At 35.0% G+C, this 23,894-nt stretch overlaps 1 protein-coding gene across 4 annotated transcripts in view; it reads left to right on the top strand.

The window, feature by feature from the left end:
• The window catches only part of RASA2 (RAS p21 protein activator 2), a 93,996-nt gene that overhangs the window by 20,952 nt on the left and 49,150 nt on the right, over positions 1–23,894 (top strand). For all 4 annotated transcript variants that reach the window (XM_081160337.1, XM_081160336.1, XM_081160338.1 and 1 more), the window contains exons 3-5: positions 4,009–4,112; positions 12,418–12,512; positions 22,512–22,588. In XM_081160337.1, the coding sequence (XP_081016463.1) occupies positions 4,009–4,112; positions 12,418–12,512; positions 22,512–22,588 (276 nt within the window). The remainder of the gene's footprint in view (positions 1–4,008; positions 4,113–12,417; positions 12,513–22,511; positions 22,589–23,894) is intronic.

Here is a 23,894-nt window from a genome sequence, read left to right as displayed (position 1 = left end):
AAAAGGAGAGCTTACTATATGCCAAGAATTTGCTGGGTGCTATTTATTTGTATGTTCACAAAAACAAGATAGACACAGTGCTTGCTTTCATTTGGCTTTTCATTGCCTCAAAGTATATTGCCTCTTAATTGTTCTTCATTCTTTCTCTTGGATTTCTGGAGAACAAGTTTAATCCATCCTTCATGTGACACTCACAAGTTTTTTTAAAATAACTGGCATATACCTCCACTTGTTCTGTAGGCTGAGCTTTCCCATTCGTTTGAACTTCTCTCAAACTACATTATTTTATTTTTCTTGAAAATAAATAACATCTTATAGTTTATACAAATCAACTAAGTAGGGCATTGTAAAGGAATGAACTCTTAGGTAGATTTTTCATCTTTGAAAGTGTAATAGCACTTTGAGAGTATCAGTGAATCCTAACTCATAAAATTGAAGTGTGCCACCTCTGCCCTGGAATAGTGTTTGTGGATAGTCTAGTGCAGAGCAGTGCTGGAAGGATGCACGTGTCTCATTCAGACATCAGAGTCAAAATGGTCACTAGGAGTTGTTGGAAAGAACGTGGTGGATGAAATATTGAGTATCATGACTTACGTAAATTGTATGTCATGTATATATTTTTATGCTCTTTTTTTGTACCTTTTTCCTTTATACTTGCCTTTTTTTCCTCTAAAGTTTTCCCCTTTATGTCTTTATTGTCAATATTTATAATTTTGAATGTCTATTCTTCATAGGAAAGAGATTATATAAAGCTGAAAATACTTTAGTAACTCATAAAGATGCGAAGTAATACACTTCACATCTTTAGTTATACATCACCTGTCCCTGTTGTATTAGAATTGTTCTTTATGTTATAAATGATGAAACTGAGTCACCAAAAGGCTGAATAATTTGTGCATATAATAAAGGAAATTAGAAGCAAAACTAAACTGTTTAAATCTCAATTTGTTACTTAATGTACACTGATTCCATGTCACACAAAAATGAGTAATAATACAAAACTAGTAATTGTCCATAAATTGAATACTTGTAGTAATTTCTAATATGTAGCCTTGTAAATGAGTAACTAAAATTAGCTTACTTTTTATTAGCCCTTGCCTTTCCAGATATTTGCGTTGAGGAAAATGAGGTGATAAAACAATTATTTTTACCCATCTTAAATTATTTTTCTAGATGCATAGCAACTTGGAAGATATTTTAAAGCTAGCAGTGGTTACCTTAGGTCATTCAATACAGACTGGGTACTAGTTAGACTAGGTGCTTCTTGAATTCCGAATGCCCCCTAGCATTTTTCCTTGTGGAATAGTGTGAAAGAATCTGTTTTAAAAAACCCTTGCTCACCTTTGATAAGCTGTTAAGTCAAAAGTCGGTAGATACCATTTAGGTCTTTTGTGGATTCTGGATATTATAGTTTTTATAGGTAATCTGGAGATAGTTTTCATAATGGGTAAGTGTGAGTCACATATGGAACCTATAGCTCCTAAATTTCTGCCTCACTCAGATCCTTTTAAGAAGTAGATGGTTTATAAACAAACAGTAACAGCAGTACTGCTTGTGCCTGGTGCTCCTCTTCTCCACACCAGGAATTTCCTTAGGAGTCATATGCATGCTCATAGTTAGTGATAATAAACAGTAGGGTATTATTTTAAAAACTATGTAAGTCTAGTCATTGCTTCTTACCAACCCTGTTGAAAAGTTTTCTTCAAATGGGTTAATTTATTTATTTATAAAATAAAGATGTGGGTACCCAGATGTGGATGTTGTTGAGAAGGGATGATACAGTGATATAGATTACTTGATGGATAATTCTCATGATATTCTTATTTGGCTTTAGAATGTGTTTTAAAAATAATATTCATTTGTGGATATATGATATATGGAAGAAATTCTCCATTTTATAATTGTTTATAAAATGATACAAAGGAGAAAATACCTAGACATGTCATGTCTTTGCCTAATAGTTGTTTTTATATTGATTTATATGTTGAGACTAATGAGAAGACTCTAGTTATTTTGACAGGCCAACTGTTAAGAGTTTAGTTTGGTTACATTTGATGTGGGAAAAATATTGACCAAAGTTCACCAGGCATTATAACAACTGAAAAGCCGAGTCAGCTGTTTTCTGGACAAAGTCAGAAATGACTTCTCAGAGAGCATTTTACTTTGCATTTCCGCTTCTGTTTAAGTTGTGACATCCTAAAGCAATTGTATTTTACGGTGACAGTTTAAAAGTATCTTTTTGTTTTTTAAACTAAACATTCTCAGGAAAGAGGAACTCTTGAGAAGATGTTCACTAGCATTTCAGAGATTCCTGTCTTCATAGAAGAATTTAAATATCAAAATAGCATTCTTAACATGCACTTATAAAAATAAGCTGTTTCATAGGAGAAACTCTTAGGAACTTGGAGGGAGGCAAAGATTTTTTTCTTAGGATGCAAAAGTACTAGTCATAAAAGAGAAAAATTGATAAACCAGATTTCATAAAAAACTCAGCCTCTGCTCTTCAAAAGACACTGTTAAGAAAATGAAATTGTAAGCAACAACTGGAAAAAAATATCCTGACAAAGGACAGAATTTAGAATTTATTTTTTAAGAAGAAGAAAGGCAACCCATTTAAAATATGTAGAGAAAACCCAAACAGATGTTTCCCAAAAGAAGACAGACAAATGGCCAGCAAGCACTTGAAAAGATATTCAACATCATTAGTTGTCAGGGAAATGCTGTTTTTAAACCATTTCTGTCACTATAGATTCTTGAACATAATATGTCAAGGTAAAAATCTCAGATCACTGGTTCCCTGACAGTAGGAAGGGGGAACTTGCTGGAGAGATAGAAATGTTCTATATCTCAATTGGGGTAGAGATTACACAGGTGTATAAATTTATCATGTCACATTCACTAGAATAGCTAATTTTAAAAAGACTGTCACTAGCAAAAGTTAATGATATGTAGCAACTGGAGCTCTCATACATTGCTGGTAGGGATATAAAAGTTGGAAATCATATTGGAAAATAGTTTGACAGTTTCTTCTAAATTAAAATTTCACCTACCCTTTAACCCAGCAATTCCATTTTTAGTTACCTACCCAAAAGAATTGAAAGCATATGTCCAGGAAAAGCCTTGTATAAAAATGTCCATAGCAGGTTAATTTTCAATAGCCCCAAACTGGAAATAACTCAAATGGCATCACTAGGAGAATGGATTGTGGAATATTTGTAAATGAAATATTATGTAGCAGTTAAAACAAATGAACTGCTGATGTATACAGAAAATGTAAAAAAATCTCACAGACGTTAGCTGAGCAAAAGAAGCTGGACACAAGAGTACATACTATTTGATTCCATTTGTGTGAAATTCTACAGCAGATCTGTCTGTAGTGATAGAAGTCAGATCACTGGTTGCCTGACTTCTGGGTATAGTAGGGTAATTAGAGGAGCATAGGGGAACTTTATGGGGATATAGAAATGTTACCATGTCTTAATTGAGTTGGAGGCTGCACAGTTTATAAACTTATCAAAAATCATTAACCTTTATAGTTCAAATTGAATTTTATTGTATGCAATTTATTCCTTAGTAAGTTGATTAAAAAAATAAGCTGTTTTAATTTTTTAAATTTTTCAAAGTAGCGTTTTGTATAGTATTACCCATTTTAGATGTTATGTATTATTGTGATTAATATAGCTTTACATATTTCTGAGATGATGATGACACTGTTCTCCACTCTCATTTGTGTCCGCTTTAAGTGAGCATGACCCTAGGCAATTACTGGGTCTTCTGTTCACATGACTCCTGAAAAGCTGCTTGTTCAGAGCTCAACCTTGCAATTGAGGTCCTTTCAGAGTTCAGCTTGGTTTGTACAGGATTTGGTTGAACTTTAGCATAGAGAATTATTTTGGAGCTTTGAAGCTTTTCTTATAGTACTTTATTGTGTATTTTATTTTATTGAAAATACTATTTGAGGACACTTAAATTTATAATAATGAGGTTTTTTTCCCCTTTTCTCTCTAGCCCATTTTTCAGTGAAGACTTTTACTTTGAGATTCCAAGAACTTTCCAGTATTTGTCTTTTTATGTTTATGATAAGAATGTTTTACAAAGAGACCTTCGTATAGGTATGTACTATTCATAATTATCTTTAATCACAACATTGATTTTTATGTTCATTTTTTCTCTAAGTGTAAAGGGTTGAAAACAATAGAATAATAGATGTTCCACATTTCTAACCTTTTCTCTAGTCTTCATGTTCATTTGTGAATCTGATTTTTCATTTGATCCCTCCTTGTCATGGTGTCATGTTTCCTTAGTACCTGATGGATCCCTTCCCATAGTACTCATTGTGCTTGTCATCAGTTTGTTGTTTAATATCTAGATTCTCTAGTTGAATACAATATTTGTGAAGCAGCGGCTGTCACTCACAGAGCATCTTATATTTAGTAAATGTTTAGTATGCATTCTGTTGAATGGTTCAAAGAATGTTTATACGAAGATCACAGTATTTGATACCCCCAAAGAACATCTGTATTTGAAGGTTTTCTAATAGAACTAATTAATTCACTTTTGACTGCCAAGGAAAAGACAGTTTAACGACATTGTATTTTCCTAGTTTTCTTTCTTCCGACTTCTCCTTTATCTCTATGCATACTCTTCTCTCTCTAGCAAACCCTTAATTATAGATCATCCTGAGGCTCCGTCCTCTATTCAGTTAAACAAACATTTATAAACACTTCTGTGTGGCATACAGTGGATGGGACGTTAAGATGAATAACACTCATTTTCTTTCCAGGCTACCAGAGAGGCAGACCTGTACTCTAAGACTAATATATAATAATAGGTTCTGTGCTGGGGGTATGAACAGAGTACTTGGGATCATGGAGGGGAACAGTTCATGTTGTTTGGTGGAGGATTGGCAGACTACTTTGGTAGGAAGACCTTTCAAGGTAATAGGGATTGGCAGAAGGAAAGGAAGGAAGTTGAATCATGTTTGCAGTATATCTATGGAGCATATAAGTTACTTACGAGGAGGGCGATAGAAGGTGAAATTGGGAATAATAATTGGAGTCAAGTTGTGATGGATCCTAAAAGCTGTGCTAGGGAATTTGGACCTTACTCTATAGACAGCGGGTGTTGAACCTCTTAAGAATGAGGAACCTTTTAAAAATTCCATATAACTGTATCTACATATATACTTCTATAGTTTAACAACTCCCTATGGCAGTACCTTTCAAATTATACACTCAGTGTCTATTGATTATATACTTAAAGTATTATATGTAATTATATGTAACTGTATATACACACATTTAAAAAATATATATACACATACACTTTAAATATGTAATCTATATAGTTTATAGTTGAGAGAGAAATTAGGGACAGAGAGACCACCTAGAGGCTATTACCAAATATGAATAGGGTGATGGAGGTAGAAATGCAAATGAGGGGCTGTACCTCACCCAAGTAGCTTCAAATAGGATTTAGGCACTAGGGGGCAAAGAGGATGTGAGAAGGGAAAGAGCTAAACATGTCTTGTTAGTATGGCTTTCATTAACCGGTGCAAGGAAAGCAGAGGGAGCATTCAGTTTTGAGTGGGGGATGGGAGGAGAGAGGATGACTTTGGTTTCAAACAGGTTAAATTTGTATTACCTGGGGGAAATCTTGGTGGAACATCTTTGGTTGACCGTTCTGTAACGCAGATGCGAAGCTTAGAGAAAAGAGCTGGAGATGTGGATTTGAGAGTCATTAGCATTAAGTGATACTTGAAGCCTCTGCTGGAATGAATGAAATTTCCCCGGGAGAAGATAAGGAATATGTTGCCGGGAAAATGAGGCTTCAGTGAAGATTGATAAGGTATACCAGGAAGGTAGAAAGAGAGATAAGAGAGATTAGCATCAGTGAAAGCAAGGAGATCTTTTAATGTCAGCAACGAGAGAGAGAGAATAGGGTGAGGATCATGTAGAGGCTGCTGGTGATTATTAGAGACTCTTGAGCGAGTATGTATCTTTGACTGTGTCTTTTTAAGAAAACATTTTGTCATTTTCATTGTTTACACATAACATTATAGTTATCATATAGTGTTTCTTGAAAAGGCCTTTAGTTGAGGTTTTATAAGTATGATTTCCAAAAGTTGCCTTTGTGTGTGTCTTTTTGTGTGTGTTTTTTTGTTGTTTTTTTTTAATCCTCACCTGAGGATGTTTTTCCATTGATTTTTAGAGAGAGTGGAAGAGTGGAAGGGAGGGAAGGATGGGAAGAGACAGAAAGAAACATCGATGTGAGAGCGACATCGATTGGCTGCCTCCTGCACGCACCCTGACCAGAGCTGGGACTCGAGCCTGCAACTCTTCAGTGTGTGGCCACCACTTGAACCACCGCCCAGACTGACCAGGGCTCCTTTTTTGTGTTTTCAAAGTAAAATTAATTTTATTTTAAGTAAAAATCAATTCTTTGTGAATTCGTATCAGGAAACCATACCTTGGTGTAAGAACTTTTTTCAAACTTTTTTACCTCATGAATAGGTAAAGTTTATATATTTAGGGGGAATTTTTTTCCGTATCCACAGAGGAATGATTATTAAAGTAAACACAATACATAGGTACACTTTTTTTTTAGCCTCACCCGAGGATATGTTTATTGTTTTTTTTTGTTGTTGTTTTTTCATATATCTTCATTGATTTCAGAGAGAGGAAAGGAGAGGGAGAGAGAGAGAGAGATAGAAACATCAATGATGAGAGAGTCATTGATCGAGCCCGCAACCCGGGCATGTGCCCTGACTGGGAATTGAACCCTGATCGCCTGGATCCTAGGTCGACGCTCAACCGCTGAGCCACTCCCAGCCGGGCTGTTTATTGTTTTTAGAGCAAGAGGAAGGGGGAGAGAGAGGAATATCTGTGTGAGAGAGAGACACCATCAGTTGCCTCCTGTACACGCCCTGACAGGATTGAAACTGCAACCTGTTGGTGTACGGGACCATGCTCCAACAAGCTGAGCCCCCGGTCAGGGCCATATGTACACTTTAATTTAAAGTTGGAAAATGGTCTTGCTGTTTTCATTTATACATTTTACAATTTTGTAGTTCAACATACTTTCTTTTGCTATTAGCTCATAAAGTTGGGTGCGTGTGTTTTTTAATTTTGAAGTACTAGAAATTGAGTTCCTTCAATTATTTTATAACTCTTGAGTTGCCTAATTGTAGATTAAGCAGTTACAGAATTTTCTGGAAGTGAAATTTGAGCTAGAGATCTGAGAATATGTACTGGTTGAAGAGTTTGTTTGGTTTTTGTTTTTAACTGTATAAGTAACATATGGATATTTCTCTTTTTATAAAAAAAATTTAAATTATAGTATTATAGATAATTCTAATTAATTTTGAACACCGACCCTCCCCTTTCCAATCCCTTTCCCAAAAGTAATAACTGTTTTCAATGTGGGGCATAAATTTTCATATTAGGCATCTTATATGCAAGGAATAGTTAGGGCAAAAGATCGATTAGGAATTAAAAACTTGAGACTTAGGAACCATTTTACAAAAAGAAAGTAAATTGTAAAATTGAGGCTTTAAAAGTGTGATATCTTGTCTTAAGACATAGTGTCTTCTCTTAAAAATGGAGAAAAAGACAAAAGAAAAACTTCATGTAGTATGTTTCCATTTTCAGTGAAGATCCTAGTAACATTAAAATGAAAACATATTTTACCTCCTACTGTGAATTTGCAAGTTATTTTTCTTTTCAGAGGAATCTAGGCTCAAACAAGTGAACTGTGGTTATCTTAGTAGACTCTGGCAACACACTTTCTTCTCCTGGGTTTAGAACGATATTTGATAAGAGAATTTTACTAGGATATCAGAGATGTGAATTCCAGTCATGACTATCATTAAGTAGCTGTATGACCTTAAACAAGTCACTTTACCTTCTTAGGCCTAGTTCATCTCTAAAATAAGGCTGAGTTTAACATAGTTCTTTTCTAGCTCTTTGAATTGTAATTTCTGTTGGCATTTAGCTCTTAAGTCTAACCTACTGTTTAAAATTTGCCTAAGACTACACTTTGGTGTGTTTGCATAGGTATTGGATCAGTTACCTATTGCTGCATAACAAAACACTCCAATACTTAGTGGCTTAATACAGCAACCATATATTTGCTTATGATCCTATACTTTGTCAATTTGGATGGAGCCGAACTGGGCGGTTCTCCTGCTGGTCTCACTTGGGGTCACTAATGTGCAGTTATCTGGGAGATTGACTGGGCTGAACCGAACTGTCTGACTCATATGTCTGATAGCTAGTGCTGGCTAATATCGAGGCCTTCCTCTTCACATGGTGTCAGGGTTCCAAGGGTAAGCCCTACTGCACAGGTGCATATTAAGCCTATATTTGTATCACATTTACTGATGTCCCTTTGGCAAAAGCAAGTAACATGGCCAAACCCAGAGTCTGTGCTTGAGGGTACTAATGATAGCATACACCGAGGAGACCATTAACATACCAGCCTACCATGGAGGCCAAAGTGTGTCCACCTAAACCCCATACACTGAGGCATCAAAACACTGCCATCGATGGAATTTCTGTTGTTGACTATCTTCCAGAATTATTTGTTCAGTCTTCTGGTCCTATTTCATCTTGTATAGGCAGTCACACTTGTCACTACTTTTATCTACTCTTTCAGCCATTTCTCCTAGTGTCCAACTAGTATCGAGACTGTCGAGATTTTGCCAGTTGGTGATCTGTATCAGGATGAAATTTCTAAGAATATGCTGTTTCTAAATATGGAGCCCAAATATAACACAGTATTTACAGATGGCAAGAAAATGCTGCATAGAAGTGCTGGAAAGCTAGGAATACTTTTTTTCTACTTAGAGACCAACAAAGATGGTTTCTTTACCCACTGTTCCTCACTTTTTGTGTTTCCTCTCCTTGTCTTATCTTAAGGAACTAATAAAGCATCGGGGGGGGGGGGGTGTTTTTGGTCTAAGCTCTTTCTGTCTATGAGTTTGTCATAGGAAATGAGGAAATGAGGAAATGAAATGTTAGGTAGTTTGTTCCTGGGTGATTTTTTTTTTTTGTGATTTTTTTTTTGAGGTTGGTGATTTCATGGCTAGTGAGATAATGAGTGAACAGTAAACTAAAACAATCTTTGGGACCATTAGAGGCACAGAACAGGTTTTTAAGATCGTTAGAGCTAAAAGTTGTTCCTAATACAGAAGAGGTAAATGAGAGGTAGTGTTTAAATAAATAGCCCAAGATCATGTAGCTAACAAGTAACAGAATTGTCACTATGCCACTAAATGAATGTCTGTATTAGAAAGAACATGGACAGGGGTACCTTGGTTTTGAAATCACTCAGCACCTGTTAGTAGGCAGATTTTTAAATATCGCTAAGCTTTCCTCATCTGTTAGATGGTGATTATTCTCTCTATGCAAGATTGTTATGATGATGAAACAGAAAATACTTAAGAATGTCTGGTGAATGTTCAGTAAATGCTGGCTTTTCTTTCAGCTCAGTGCTCTTTCTACTGTATCAGGCTGCCTACCTTTTACAATCAATACTTTCCATCTAACCAGCTTAACTAAGGGTAGCTCAAAACGAGTAAGAATTATGAGGGGGTTTTTTTGGCCTTTTTGTATTTTAGAAACTTGTCCTTCCCATTTCTGTCCCTCTCCTTTCCCTCTTCCACATTCTCTTGCCCTTTACCCTCCCACCTTTAGTGATATTTGTATATATTATACATACACATATAGTACCTCTACATACATATTCATAAAATATCTATGAAGCTAAAAATCCTGGAAATTGTAGAATAGGGATCTTTTTTAAAAAAATGCTTTTATTGAATTTAGAGAGAGAAAAAGGGAGAGAGAGAGGGAGAGAGAGAGAAACATCGATGTGAAAGAGAAACACTGATTGTTTGCCTCCTGTGAGCACCCTGACCGGGAATCGAACCCACGGAGGATGGGATGACAATCAGCTGTACCACACCAGCCAGGGCAAGAGTAGGGATCTTAACCAGGAGTGTACCAGCAAGTTTCTGCATAGTGGGTAAACCCTCTTAAAATTATATGCCAGATAATATCTGTGCATTTTTTCTGGGGAGAGGACACAAAAGATTTATAGATACTAAGATCCTTAAAGGAAGAGGTGAGTGGCTCTCAAAATATAAGAACTTCAGCTATGGTAGGTATAGATCTAAATATACATATATATATTTACATATATATAGATTAAGCTGTTATACATTGCCTTAACCTTTATATCTGGTATGAAATCAATGGTAAATGGAACCACTTGATAGAATTGTGATAATCTTAGCATTTGTGACAGAACAGTAGTGAATACTTTGTCATAATTCTGTATCCTAAGCCATTCTTAATATTATATTGATTTATGAGGAATATGATACAATCAGTAGGTAAAACATATAAAGAGATTTGTATGATTTGGTTCTTAAACTCCTTCAGTAGCATAAAGAATATTTAGGTGTTCCAGTTAGTGCTAGAATTCTGTACTTGGCTTGTAATCTGTATGTTCAGTAGTGGACGAATTTATCTTTTTTCATTATTTTGTATCTTAAATTTAACCCCCCAAAGACTGAAATATGTTATTTTTCTAGTGTCATTTCCTATAAGACTTGGATGAATCATAAATGCTACATATTTACATGAAGATTTTGGCCTTCACATTAGATTTCCTCCAATATATTTAAAAGAAAGTTGGAGCCCTGGCCGGTGGTTAGAGCATTGGCCTGCACACTGAAGAGTCACATGTTCGATTTCCCATCAAGGGCATGTACCTGTATCGCAGGTTCACTCCCTGCTGCTGGTCGGGGCGTGTGTGGGAGGCAACCAATCGATGTATCTCTCCCACATCAGTTGTTTCTCTGCCTTTCCCCCTTCCTCTCTCTATCTCTCTCCCTCCCCACCCTCCCTTCCTCCCACTCTCTTTCTGAAAATCAATGGAAAAAATATCCTCCGGTGAGGATTAACAACAACAAATAATAATAATAATAAAAGAAATTTTGAAAGATTCATGCTTGTTGTGAGGGCTAATTTATTAATTTTAAAATGTTACAAGTATTAATAAATATAGCTAATGAATTTTCAGTAGTTCTCTTTTGAGTTATATACTAATACAGTTGCCACTCTAATGAAAATATATGTAGCTGTGTGTTTTAGAATTTTCCTTTAAATCATACATGTATATATAAAGGTAGTCTTTGTAGTTTGAGTTTTAGTCATGACTAGGAAGATAAGCTTATCAAAAATTTTAATATGGTTAAAATTTTTTAATAGCAACTTTATTGAGGTATAATTCACATACCATAAAACACCCTTTTAAAGTCTATGATACAGTGGTTTTTAGTATATTCACACAATTGTGCAACTATCACCACGGTCTAATTCCAGAATAAAATTTTAAAGATAGTTTTCTGTTTGTTTTCCTGTCATGCTTTTCCTTTTCTCTTGATACACAAGAACTGACATACTGTTTTCTAAAAGTTTTCAAATGTTGAACTAAAGGACCAAAATGGGTCATAAGTGAAAAATATCCTTGAAGTATAATTAGGGCAATTAAAATGAAAATTCTTATTTGATAAAGTAAAAGAAAGTGAACTGTTTTTGACTTTTAGTGTATATACTTTGTTGAAGTTTTGTGTAGAGCTTCAAATAAATTGTAAGTCATATGCAAAACTATGTCTACTTCTTAAAACTTGAATTGAGGAAGGAAATGCTTTGTACCAACATGGCAAATACTTCATTATAATAAGAACATTTCTGTTTCTTCCTCTCCCTACTACTTTATTCATTTTCCTATATCTTTCTCTGAGAAGTAGAAACCCTTTAAGGATCTGCCTTGATTTTTTTTTTTTTTTTAATAATGCATTGAAGCAGCATAAGCAGTGTTTGCAATATTTTGATTAAAGCAAATTTTAAGTAAAATTATTGGTTTAATCTCCCATAATTTTCAAGTTAATTTTCAGTGTTATCAGTGATGTATGAAGTTTTTGTTTTTCTCTTAATTGGGACTTATAAATTCTTATCAAAGGCAGATATAAAATATATGGTTTATTCACAGCATTAAAGAACTGGAAGGATTAGTTTACACTATCAGTGTACATTGCTTTTTACACTGATTGTACTCTGGGAGAAAACATGAATCTGAATAAGTACTAAAAAATACAGTTGCATGTAATTACAACTGAGTTTTTGTCTAATCCCCTAATTCAGAATGACCAGAGAAGGGCCTGCCAAGGGGCAAGGAAAAATGAGCACTTTTCATTCTTTAGAGTATAGAAAAATACTTTATAAAAATCTATTTTTAATACCAATAGATATGAATTATTTTTTAAATGTTTTCTACAAAGTATTATATATAACAGTGCTAAAGATTATACAGAATGTTTCCTCATACTGTTTTACTTATTTCCTATAGGAAAAGTAGCCATCAAAAAAGAAGACTTGTGTAACCACAGTGGTAAAGAAACTTGGTTTTCACTACAGCCTGTTGACTCCAATTCAGAGGTTCAGGTAAATATTAAGACTGAAGTGATGTAAGAGATTGTCACACAGAGAAAATGAATGAAAAATAAATTACACTAGTTCATATACATACAGCTTATTATATCTTATTTTAAATTCTGGTGCCAAATATTATAGACCTTTGGGTAATATAGAGCTAGAAGGAAATTCCTTGCTACATGAATTCAAGAATAACACGTGTTCATGCGTATATGAGTTTGGGGAGGTTATATTAAGGGGAACATTTTTCCCCTTCCTTAGTTCTTTTGTTTCAGTCACAGTAGCAAATTATTAACATTTTTTCAGATGGGGAAAAAGTTTTAAAGGGAAAAGGTGTTTTATTCACTCTGACTTTTAGGAGAATTTCTAGACGTCTTTGATTTCATCTGTCTGACCAGGATGCCGAAGTCTCTAGTAAACTAGACTTAGGAAAATGCTATTCATTCAAACCATGCTTGAGCTCATCATACAGTACCTTTATTCTCACACTCACCCTTCCTGTTCACCATTTTTTTGAAAATTTGAACAGGGATCATTACTCTTTTTAAAGCTCTTCTTTCCTCTTGCCAATGTAAGAGGTCTTACAGATTCTGTGTGTGAGTGAAGATGGGTGTTTAGCCGTTTATCTTTTTTTGTTGTTGTTAATCCTTCACCCGAGGGTTTTTTTTTCTCTCGTTGATTTTAAAGAGAGGGGGTGGAAGGGAAGGAAACATCAGTGTGAGAGAGAGACATCAATTGGCTCCAACCCTTCGGTGCAAGGACCGGTGCTCTAACCACTGTGCACACAGGCCAGGGGTTTTTTGTTGTTTTTTTAATCCTCACCCAAGGGCATGTGTCTATTGATTTTAGAGAGAGAAGAAGGGGGGGGAGAGAGAGAGAAACATCAATATGAGAGAAACATAGATCAGTTGCTTCCTGTATGCACCCCTACCTGGTATTGAAGCCACAACCTGGGTATGTGCCCTGACCAGGAATCGAACCCACGACCTTTCAGTGCACGGGACAGCATTCCAACTTACTGAGTCACACTGGCCAAGGCTAGCCATGTATCTTTCTGTTTGTTTCTGAAAAATCTGAGTTTCTCTTAGAAATTGTTATTTCTAGCTAAAAGGAATCCTTTTTTTTTTTTTTTTTATAACCCTATTTATTTATAAAATATGGTAAGGATTGTGAAACCATTTCCCGAAGGCATAATTGCAAGCAGAATTCTTCCTCTCTAAAAGAAGCTATAATTTGCTACTGTGACTCAAACAGAAGTTTAAGACCAGAAAAAAGTGCTGTGCACACACCCACGGATATTTGCAAATAAAGTGTCTGTGTCTCTATTTCCTCATAACCTCTCAAGCATTCTCTTTGATTAAATTCTCAAAAAATTAAGTATCGGTATACTAAAACCTCTTCTTAAGTACAAAATATAATTAAAACTGTTCATGTTTTATCCACTGTACCCCATTTTAATGTGCTTTTCTTTCCATTCGACGTTAACTGTTATATTCAGATCCCGATATACAGTATGATAAATGACCCAGGTGAGAGGCAATGTAATGATGTGGAAAGAGTTTTAAACTAGAAGTCAGAAAATTTAGGTCCTAATTTTTATATGTGGTTACTTTTCATGTTGATTCATATGATGTGAGAATTAAGTGTATTTTGAAAGCTGTTAAATGCTATCCAGATGTAAAATATCTGTTTACCACCAGTTGATTAGGTGGCGCCATTTCCCTAATACGCCTTTATGAAAAGGCAGATACGAAAGTTTTAAATTAAAGTACCAGTTTTGTTTTAATAGTTTTAACAAAAAGCAAGATAAGAGTAGGCTTTGAGAATTCGTCTGATATGAAATATAAAAGTTATTTTCATATGCAGTTTAGTAAAATCCATTCTTATGACCAATGTAAATTTGCTAAAGGATTTAAGGACCCTAGCTCTCAAAAAGTAGAAATGTTTTTATAATGTTCTTTGTATAATTCTTGGAGATGGTATAAGAAATTAGTACTGGGTAACTGGCTTTTATTTGATGGTGTATATGTAAAACTCATTTCTGAAACATGAAAATTCTGGAAACACATTTAGCTGTTAGATATTATGTCAACATTTTTTATTTGCTACAAGTTATTTTCATGAACATGAGTTATAATCTTTAGAGCTCTTTTTTCTTAAATGACACTTAATAAGATCTAATCACTACTTAAAATAAAATTTGGAAGGAAGAATACTTTAGGGGGTTGGAAGAATGTATAACACTTTTCAGGTTAATATGGTACCATTAGGAATATTGTTGTTTGGCCCCAAAACTGATCTAGGAAAGCTAAATTAACTTTGTAAGTCTAGAAAACATAGAAAGGCAGTCTATGATTCATTCAAATCCTACTTTTAAATAAATTTGTTCATTTGTATAACTTTTATAAAATTTTATAAAAATATCATGGAAATGAGACCTATTGATACAGCCATAGGAAAAAGCTGTAAGACAGATTGAGTTCGGCAGGAATTCCATCTTCTACAGCCTATACCAAGCACAGTAGTAAGTACTTAATATACATTATCTCATTTAATCTTCAGAATAGCGTTAATGAGGTATAGGTAGCATTACCTCCATTTTACAGATAAGGAAAATGGATTCTTAAAGGTTAAATGATGCCTCCAAAGTCACAGCACTATTAAGTGATGGAGCCATGATTACAATAAAGATCTTGTGTGACTCTAAAACTCTTAACCCACAATGCTTTACTGCTTTTTATTGTTCTGTACTATTAACCATAAAAAAGCTTCAACAGAGATTGTTAGGAGGATCTCTTAGGGAACATCTGAGTATAAGGAACAGAAGCCTACTCAAATAAGCTCAAAGAAAAAGGAAGGGACATTAGGCATTTCCTAGGGAACTTATTGGAATATAATTACAGGAACTTCAGTTTGGCCAATAAGAGCTAGTAAGTTGTGAAGCATTTGCAGATGAGCTACATCTTAAGTGGAGGTCAGGTTCTTTCAATAATAGACTAGATACAGTTCACATAATCAAAATCATTTTTGAAAGACTTTAATTTCTCATAAAGTACACTAAAATATTGGATAGTTGGTTTGGTTTTGGTTGACTAGTACATAAAACAGCTGGCTTGCACTTGGGGCCATGGTGAAGTTAAAATATGTACTATATCTGTAAACTTCCACTTAGTGATACTGCAAGACGCACATGATAACTGAGACCCACTGATTCATTTCTCTCTACTCCTATGCTCACTGTGCTCAATGAGTGTAAATGCTCACTGTTTAAATAGTATTTATTTTTTCCCTTTTATTTTGTAAAGTGAATAGATAATGTTTTCTCTCTATCTCATTTTATTAACTACTCAGTTTGCAAAATGAAAGGGAAAGGAAAAATACTATGATGAGATTCCATTGTATTCTTTTTAAATTTTTATTTATTGATTGACTTTAGAGAGAGAGGAAGGGGGAGAGAGAGGAAAAAAACCAAACACACATTGATTTGTTGTTCCACTTATTTATGCATTCATTGGTTGAATCTTATATGTGCCCTGATTGAACCTGCAACCTTTGGCATATCAGGACAACACTCTAACCAACTGAGCTGCCTGGTCAGGGCTGTACTCTTTTTGTATGTCTGATGGGACTACAAGTCTCTCCCTCTGCTTCTCTAAGTAAATATAATTTCTTGTTAACAGCTAACCAAAAAAGGCCACATCATCCTTCAAGTCTACATAACCATAAAGCCCCCTCACTCTCTTAAGATCTGACTCATTTCTCTGCCACAATTTAGAGAGAGAATCTGGCCAAACTTGGGTCAGATGTCCATTGCAGTCTGATTTGATATGATTGGAGGTAAAGTCACTATAGAGAAGTCTGTTTTGGGGCTTTGGGTAGGCATGTTCTCCCAGAAAGGGGTTTGGGTAGAAGAAGTGATTGGTATCTCTACTTCAGAGATTAAGATGCTTGATTTCCTAGCTCTACCACTAATCATTTGTACCTAAAATATTTGCCAACATATAGTTGTGTGAGGCTCTCCGTCTGTGAAATGAGAGCTTCAGTATATAGGATTCCCTTCTGTTTCAGTAACATGAGAAAATGTAATTTAGCCCTGAAATGAAAAGATCCCAATAGTAGTAAGATGGCTTTTATACCAAAACAGTTGAAAAATTGCTAACAACTCTAACCTCTTACCTGGACCTATTTCCCAGATGCTTTATTATTGCTTTAAATAATATTAATTATTTTTAGTTTTTTTCATACATTCAAGGTATTCTTTTGTGAGTACATTTTCCTACACTTTCTGTATTGGACTATTCTTTTCTCAACCCCTCTAATCTGCCTTTAGACCCCACAGTGGGTCAGAGGGAGAGCACAAGCAGCTGTCACAGCGTTACCCATGACACTGGGTCACTCAGTCTAGTGGGCTCAGTCCTCTCTTACATGACTTTCCAGCAACCTTTTGATACTATTGGCCACTCTCTCCTTTTTGAAGCATTCTCTTTAGTTTCTGGTCATAGTCCTACATAACATAGTATTCTCTCTCCATGTTCTTTGCCACATAAGTGCAGTTAGTGTGGATTGAGTTGGTTCCTCTTCCTCTATATCCTCTCAGCTTTCGTGATCTGCAGCCATGCTGTTAACTGTTTGGTCCTGGAACTCATAACAAACTAAATATTTTTTCTTTATTTATTTCTTAGGTGCTATGATAAAGAGCTTGCCTTTACATAAGACTGATTAAACCAGATCTCTCATATGGAGAAGTTGGTGCTCTCATTAATTAAGGATGTTTATCTCACACAACTTGTACAAGCAGTAAATCCAGATATACTATCAATCACATCCTCTTGACTTAATTAGTTAATAAGTCTACCAACAAGCTCATCTTGAATTTCTGGATCATGCCATAAGTTATTGATTGTTTTTGTAGTTTTTCTTTTGTAATATGGCATCTGCCCGCCCTCTTTATACAAGCATTAACAAAATAAATGCACTGATTATAGCTAATAATATAAATCAGGTGTTTGGGGTTTTTTTTACATCCCCATTAAGACATTGAATGTTGCAGTTTGATTTTTTAAAAATTTAGCCCTGGCTGGATTGCTCAGTGGTTGGAGCTTCGTCCTATGCACCAAAAGGTTGTGGATTTGATTCTGGTCAGAGCACAAACCTAGGTTGTGGGGTCTGTCCCCAGTCGGCGCATACGGGAGGCCGCCATTCGATAGGCATCCATTTGATGTTTCTTTCTCACATCAATGTGTTTCTCTCTCTCCCCCCGTTCCTATCTCTAAAATCAATAAAAGCATATCCGTGGGTGAGGAATAAATAAATTAAATAAATATAAATAAATAAAAAATTAAAATTTAAGTTTATAAATGTGAAATAACAAAAGAATGAGCCTTCTAGATCATAATAAATACTTCTTTAAGGAGAAAAACAAATCAGTCCATACATACATAAAACATAGTAAGTAAAACCTTTATTTTGTTTTTCATCTGACAGTTGTGTCCAAATGGTTTACAGATTTAATTCCTGTACATAAAAACATCTGTCAGAAATCTGGAAGTTGAGATATTTTCCCTCATATATAAAAAAAATTCACCAGTTCATATATACTGAGGTCTTTTATATGGAATATTGTTAAAATTTAGTGTTTTGTGATAAAAACTAAAAAAGTGTTTAGACTCAGGAGGTTTTAAGAGTATGTGTTATGTTTTTCTCAAATACCTATTTTCAGCTGAGTTTCCCAAACAGTATGCAGAAATTCACTATCTTCTCTAGGGTACCAAGAATAACATGGTATAAAATTAAAATAATCACAGATTTTTCTGTGTGAAATTTCTGTAAAAGTAATTGAAATAAAGTTAGCATATAAAAATATTAAACTAATTTTTCAGACAGTACCAGAATAAGTTCCTAAATATGCTGATACAAATTAATGTGATACAGTTGCATACATCACCCTAACATAATCAGTGCTATGGAATACATAAAGAATAATACCTTCCAAGAATTTGGTTTATTTTTAATTAAAATTAGAGAATATAGTGCCAGATATCTGATCATCCCAGTGTTTTCTGACATACATAAAATGTATACTATTAGATATTGGATGAGAAAGTAGTTGTGGACCAAATCACATTACATGCTTCTGATCAAACATAATTCCTTGTCAGTCTTACAGTTTCTTTTTTGTAGGCAATGGCTCTGTTTTTCTGGTTGCTTTTAGGATTTTCTCTTTATCTTATGCTTTCATCAGTTTTTGCTGTGCACTGCCTACTTGTGGTTTTCTTTATATTTATCCTACTTGGGTGTTCCTGGGGGCTCTTGAACCTTTGCCTTGATGTCATTCTTCAGTTTTGGAAAATTCCAGGCAATTTTCTCTTCATCTGTTTTTTCCCTTCCCTATTCCTTCTCCTCTCTTCTGGGACTACAATTACATGAATAATAGACCATTTGCTGTCTCTTATTCTCTCTCTGCTTCATTTGTGGATATTTTCTACTGACTAATCTATCTCCCATTTTACCAATCCTTTTTTAGCTGTGGGTAATTTGCTGTTAAATACATCCTCATTTTGGTTATTTTATTGCTTAATTCTAAATTTCTTATTTGATATATTTTATAGTTTCCACTTATTTGCTAGATTCTGCATTTCGTTTTCTATCTTAAAAATGCTTTTCCTGTCTTTTTTTTTAAACTGAATTTATTGGGGTAACATTGGTTCATTAAAAAAATTTTTAAACATTTATTTTCCTCTGTCAGTTAACTCCAACATCGGCATCTCTTGTAAATCTGCTTCCTTTTGTCAGGTTTTTGTTTTTGGTGTTTGTCTTTTCTTCTGTCGTGCTTAGTAATTTTTGATGGGATGCTAGACATTGAAATATGAAATATTTTAGAGATAATTTGAAGCTCTGGATATATTTTTTTTCTTCCTCCAGAGATTTACTTTGTTTTTTGCATGTGGGTAGATTAGAGGCAACTTAATCCAGTTATGAATTCGGCTGATTCCAGACTAGGTTTCAGTCTTTGTAAGGGCTGGTCTCTGTTGTTCATTCTTACTCCTCAGGCATAGTCCTTCAGAGGTTCCAACAGAAAGTCTGGGTATTTACTATCTTGGTGGGTCTGGGACTCGAGTTTTTATCTGCCCAACACCATGAAACTGTGGAAAGCTTCAATTAAGCTTAGCATCTCCAGCCACTGCTGAAGTTAGGAATTCCCATTCAAAAAGCTGCTTCAGATGCCCCACCAGCAGCTTCTGTTTTTTGTTGGCTTTTTTTGGTGAATCTTCACCACAGGATATTTTTTTCCATTGATTTTTAGAGAGAGTGGAAGGGAGGGGCGGGGGGAGGAGAGTGAGGGAGAGAGAGAAACATTGATGTGAGAGAGACACATCAGTTGGTTGCCTCCTGCACATACCCCAACCACGGCCAGGGATGGAACCTGCAACCCAGGTATGTGCCCTGGACTGGTAATTGAGCCCTCAACCCTTTAGTTCATGGGCCAATGCTCTAACCATTTAGCCACACTTGCCAGGGCAGCAGCTTCTGTTTTGCGTCTTATCAGCCAGAACTGTATTATATGGCTATTATTAGCCACTACCCCTGGCTTCAAAGGAGACTAGGAAATATTTTATTGAACTCATAACTGCCCTCTCAAAAAACAAACAAACTTGTTTTTGCTACAATCCAAATATACAAAATGGTGACAGGTGTAAGTAAAACTGAACTTTGTGTCAATGTATTAAGGAATACCAAATTTTTGTAAAATGTTCAAAGATTTAGGTTTCTGACACTGAAAAGTAGCTTCAAGTAATTTTTTAAACTTTTTGTTCATTTTTCTTTATTAAAAAGCAACACACATTGGTAGTAGAAACTTAAAAAAAATCTAGATGAGCAGAAAGAAAAACTCTGAAATCCTACCAACAAAAGGTAACTTCTATCATTGTTTTAGTAGATGGAGTTGTAGTAATTTTATATAGTGATATATGTACAGTATTATTTTATTTTTACAAATTAACGTTATATTATACACCCTATTTTGTAAGTTGTTTCTTTTACTAAGCATTATGTACATATTTCCATGTTAAACAATGAGGAAGTGTTTTATAGTTTAGAAATTATAATTTCCTTAATTTAACTCATAATGCTTTTTAATTTTAGTGTTGCACACTAATAGTATGTGTCTTGTGTCTCCTGTTCTGTACCCACTCTTTTCTTGACCAGGTTGATACACAATTATGTTATTGTTGGCTAATACCAAAGGAATGTTATGTTTAACAGCCAGTGGGAGTAATGAACGTGTTAGGTAGGCTCTGACTCAATGATAATGATTCCTGGTAGAATCCCATTAAATATCTTTTTATTTCTAGGCTCCACTTGATGCAGTGCTATGATTTTTAGTTGTGAATGAAATTATTATACTTTTTCTCCACTCCACTTTAGCAGTTTTTATTATTTTAGAAATAGAGGTTCTATATACGTTCCTGAGAGACAGTAAGGAGTGCCTTGTTAGCATACACTTTCTGCCATAAAATGCATACATGTTAAAATAGTAAAACTGCTTTGAGATGCAAATGTTGGTACAGTTGGCTAGGCTCACTAAGTGACACACACATGCTGACGTGATGGCAAACATGACTCAAAATTCTACTTGAGTAATATTACAGATTACTACAGATCATGGACCTCTTCAGGGTCACTTTTGAACAGCAGGGTTTCTGAATATTAAACACAGGACTAACAAAAAATGTATCTTACAAATTATATGTGACTATAAATATTTGTGCCTAGATTTTTAGTGGAAGATTTGCTTAATTTAATTCTAAATCCATCCAACTGCTAATTTTACTACCACTGGTGCCTGTCTTTAGAGCTTAGCTTTCTCATGCAGCTTTTGTGTTGAGACCCATCAATATCTATTGCTTATCACTTACTATCGATTTAACTCTGAGCTTTGTAGTTAGTGGTCCTCAGATTCACTGTTGTATAACAAGTCCCCATAAAATAGTGAAGCTGATTCAGGTTAGATTTTTATGAAAGAGTATCTGAAAGGGGTTGTTTCAAAAAGGAACAGTGAGTAAATAATGGACCTTCTTACCTCTAATGAAATTACTTACATCACCAGCCCTTAGACATCACACCTCTGAAATCTCCACTTGGCACCATGGGAATCTGTCTTTCTGCTTGTCAGCTGGGAGGAGGTAATCCAGCACCGGGTTCTTAACCATGCCAGATTGCTCATAACCAGTTTAGAATCGCTCATCACCAGTGGCAGAGTAGAAATATCAAGCTCTAGATTATATTGTTCCTAAGCCTTCATTTCTTAAGAAGTTGATAGTTTGCTTTAAATTTATACTGCTGAATTTTTTAAAATCCATTTATTAATGGCTGTTTAAGAAAGTACTCCTTTGTTTTCAGTATCCCATTTTTTTCATCATTACTTTTGGCCATATAGTGCTATCTTTTGTTTATTGTCTCTTCAACTAGATTGTGAGCTTCTTATAATTAATAACTGTGTGTAATACATCTATGGATTCCTACCCACTCCCACAGTGCCTCCTAAAATATAGTAGATATTCCATAAATCTATTATTTATGAAAAGTAAGTGTTGATAAATTGCATTACTAGTTTTAACTTATTTTTATTGTTTTATAATTGTATGATTTCCCTGTCTTTAAATGATACCATCTCTGCCTTTATTGATGATTTGTCTTTTCTGGGAAAAGCATTCTAAATTTTATAATTAGCTTTTATTTCAAAATTTCCTAAAACATAAGTGTTACCTTTCTTTGTAATCCATGATTTCTGAGATACATAAATATTTGTTGAACTGTGCATAAAGTTCTTAAATTTGAGTACCATGTTTGATATAAGCATCTGACTGCCTCTTTCAGATTTTGATCTACATTGTTGGTTATTAGTCATTTAACAGATACTTAATGTGGGCAAAACCATGTGCATAACTGAATATTTTGAGTACCATTTGACAAAATATATACCTTTAATATATTTTTTTGTCATTATAGGGTAAAGTTCACCTTGAATTAAAACTGAATGAACTGATAACAGAGAATGGAACTGTGTGCCAGCAGCTTGTTGTACAGTAAGCACATTTCTTTTACCAAAATCAGCTAGAAGTAATTCTCCATTTTCTATTATTTGAATCTTAGGCCTACTCTCTATTTTAAATACTTCAGAAACTTTTTTCAGAAATGAAACTGCTATGCCATTTCTTTATTAAGTTGATTTCCAATTTATTTCTTATATCTAGTCTACTCAGGTTATGATAAGTCATTAATTTAATCAACATTTATTATTGAATGTGGGTTAAATGATAGATATAGGGTGTTATAGCATCACAGATGAGTGTCTAACTACCTGGCGGGCAGGAGGTGGAAAGGCTTCCTAGTGAATGACGATGGGTGTTTAGCCATTTATCTTTTTGTTGTTGTTAATCCTCACCTGAGGATATTTTTTCCGTTGATTTTTAAAGAGAGTGGGGGTGGGGGGAGAGAAGAGAAAGAAAAACATTTATATGAGAGAGACACATAGATTGATTGCCTCCTGCATGTGCCCTAGCAGGGCTGGGGAATGAACCCACAGCGCAGGTACGTGCCCTCGACCCAAATGGAGCCCTCAACCCTTCGGTGCGCAGGCCAGTGCTCTTGGTGCTGAGCCGCACCCGCCAGGGCTCCGTTTATCCCTTTTCATTTGTGAGTAGTAGTCCTTTATGTGGAATTTGTTTACTCATTCACCAGTTTATGGATATTTGAGTTGTTTTCAGTTTGAGGCTGTTAACGCAGACAGCTGCTCACAAACAGGTTTCCATGTGGACGTTCGCTTGTCTGACCGTTCCCTCGTCTTTTTCCCTGAAGCCTCCGCTGTCCATACTTACTGACTTGCAGCAGCAGAGTATCGGTAGTAGCCTTATGGAATTTATTGTCGCTTTCTCAACTTCAGAGGTATTTTGAAGTTTGTGGTATTCTGTTTTTTAGTAATGCCGAAGGCATGGTTTCAAGTATTGTTTTCTTTGTGCTCCTTGTTGAACTATGGTTTTGGGGGTTATGTGTGGAAAGATTCATATGCAGTAGCTATTCTCCTCCAGGCCTAGAAGCTCCCCACTGGAGCATTTCTTACACGTCAGTAAGACCATTATCCACTGGTCTTCACTATATTCTTACCTGCTCCTATTTCACTTCCCTTTATGTTTGTTTGTTTTTTAATGATCTGTCACTATAATCATTTTCTTACAGGGTTTCCCTAAATCCTCTGCTCTTCTCTCATCACTCTTATTTATCTGGAAAAATCTTAATATGAATGAAACTCTTCCTCTGTGTTCAGTCTGCACCTGATTATTGCTGGAGAAAAGTTACATAGACTGATTTTACTTTAAATTCCTGACCACAGAC

Source organism: Miniopterus schreibersii (assembly GCF_964146895.1).
Source record: "Miniopterus schreibersii genome assembly, chromosome: 15".
NCBI lineage: Eukaryota > Metazoa > Chordata > Mammalia > Chiroptera > Miniopteridae > Miniopterus > Miniopterus schreibersii.
The sequence above is the reverse complement of the archived record's forward strand: the minus strand, read 5'-3'. Positions and strand labels throughout refer to the sequence as shown.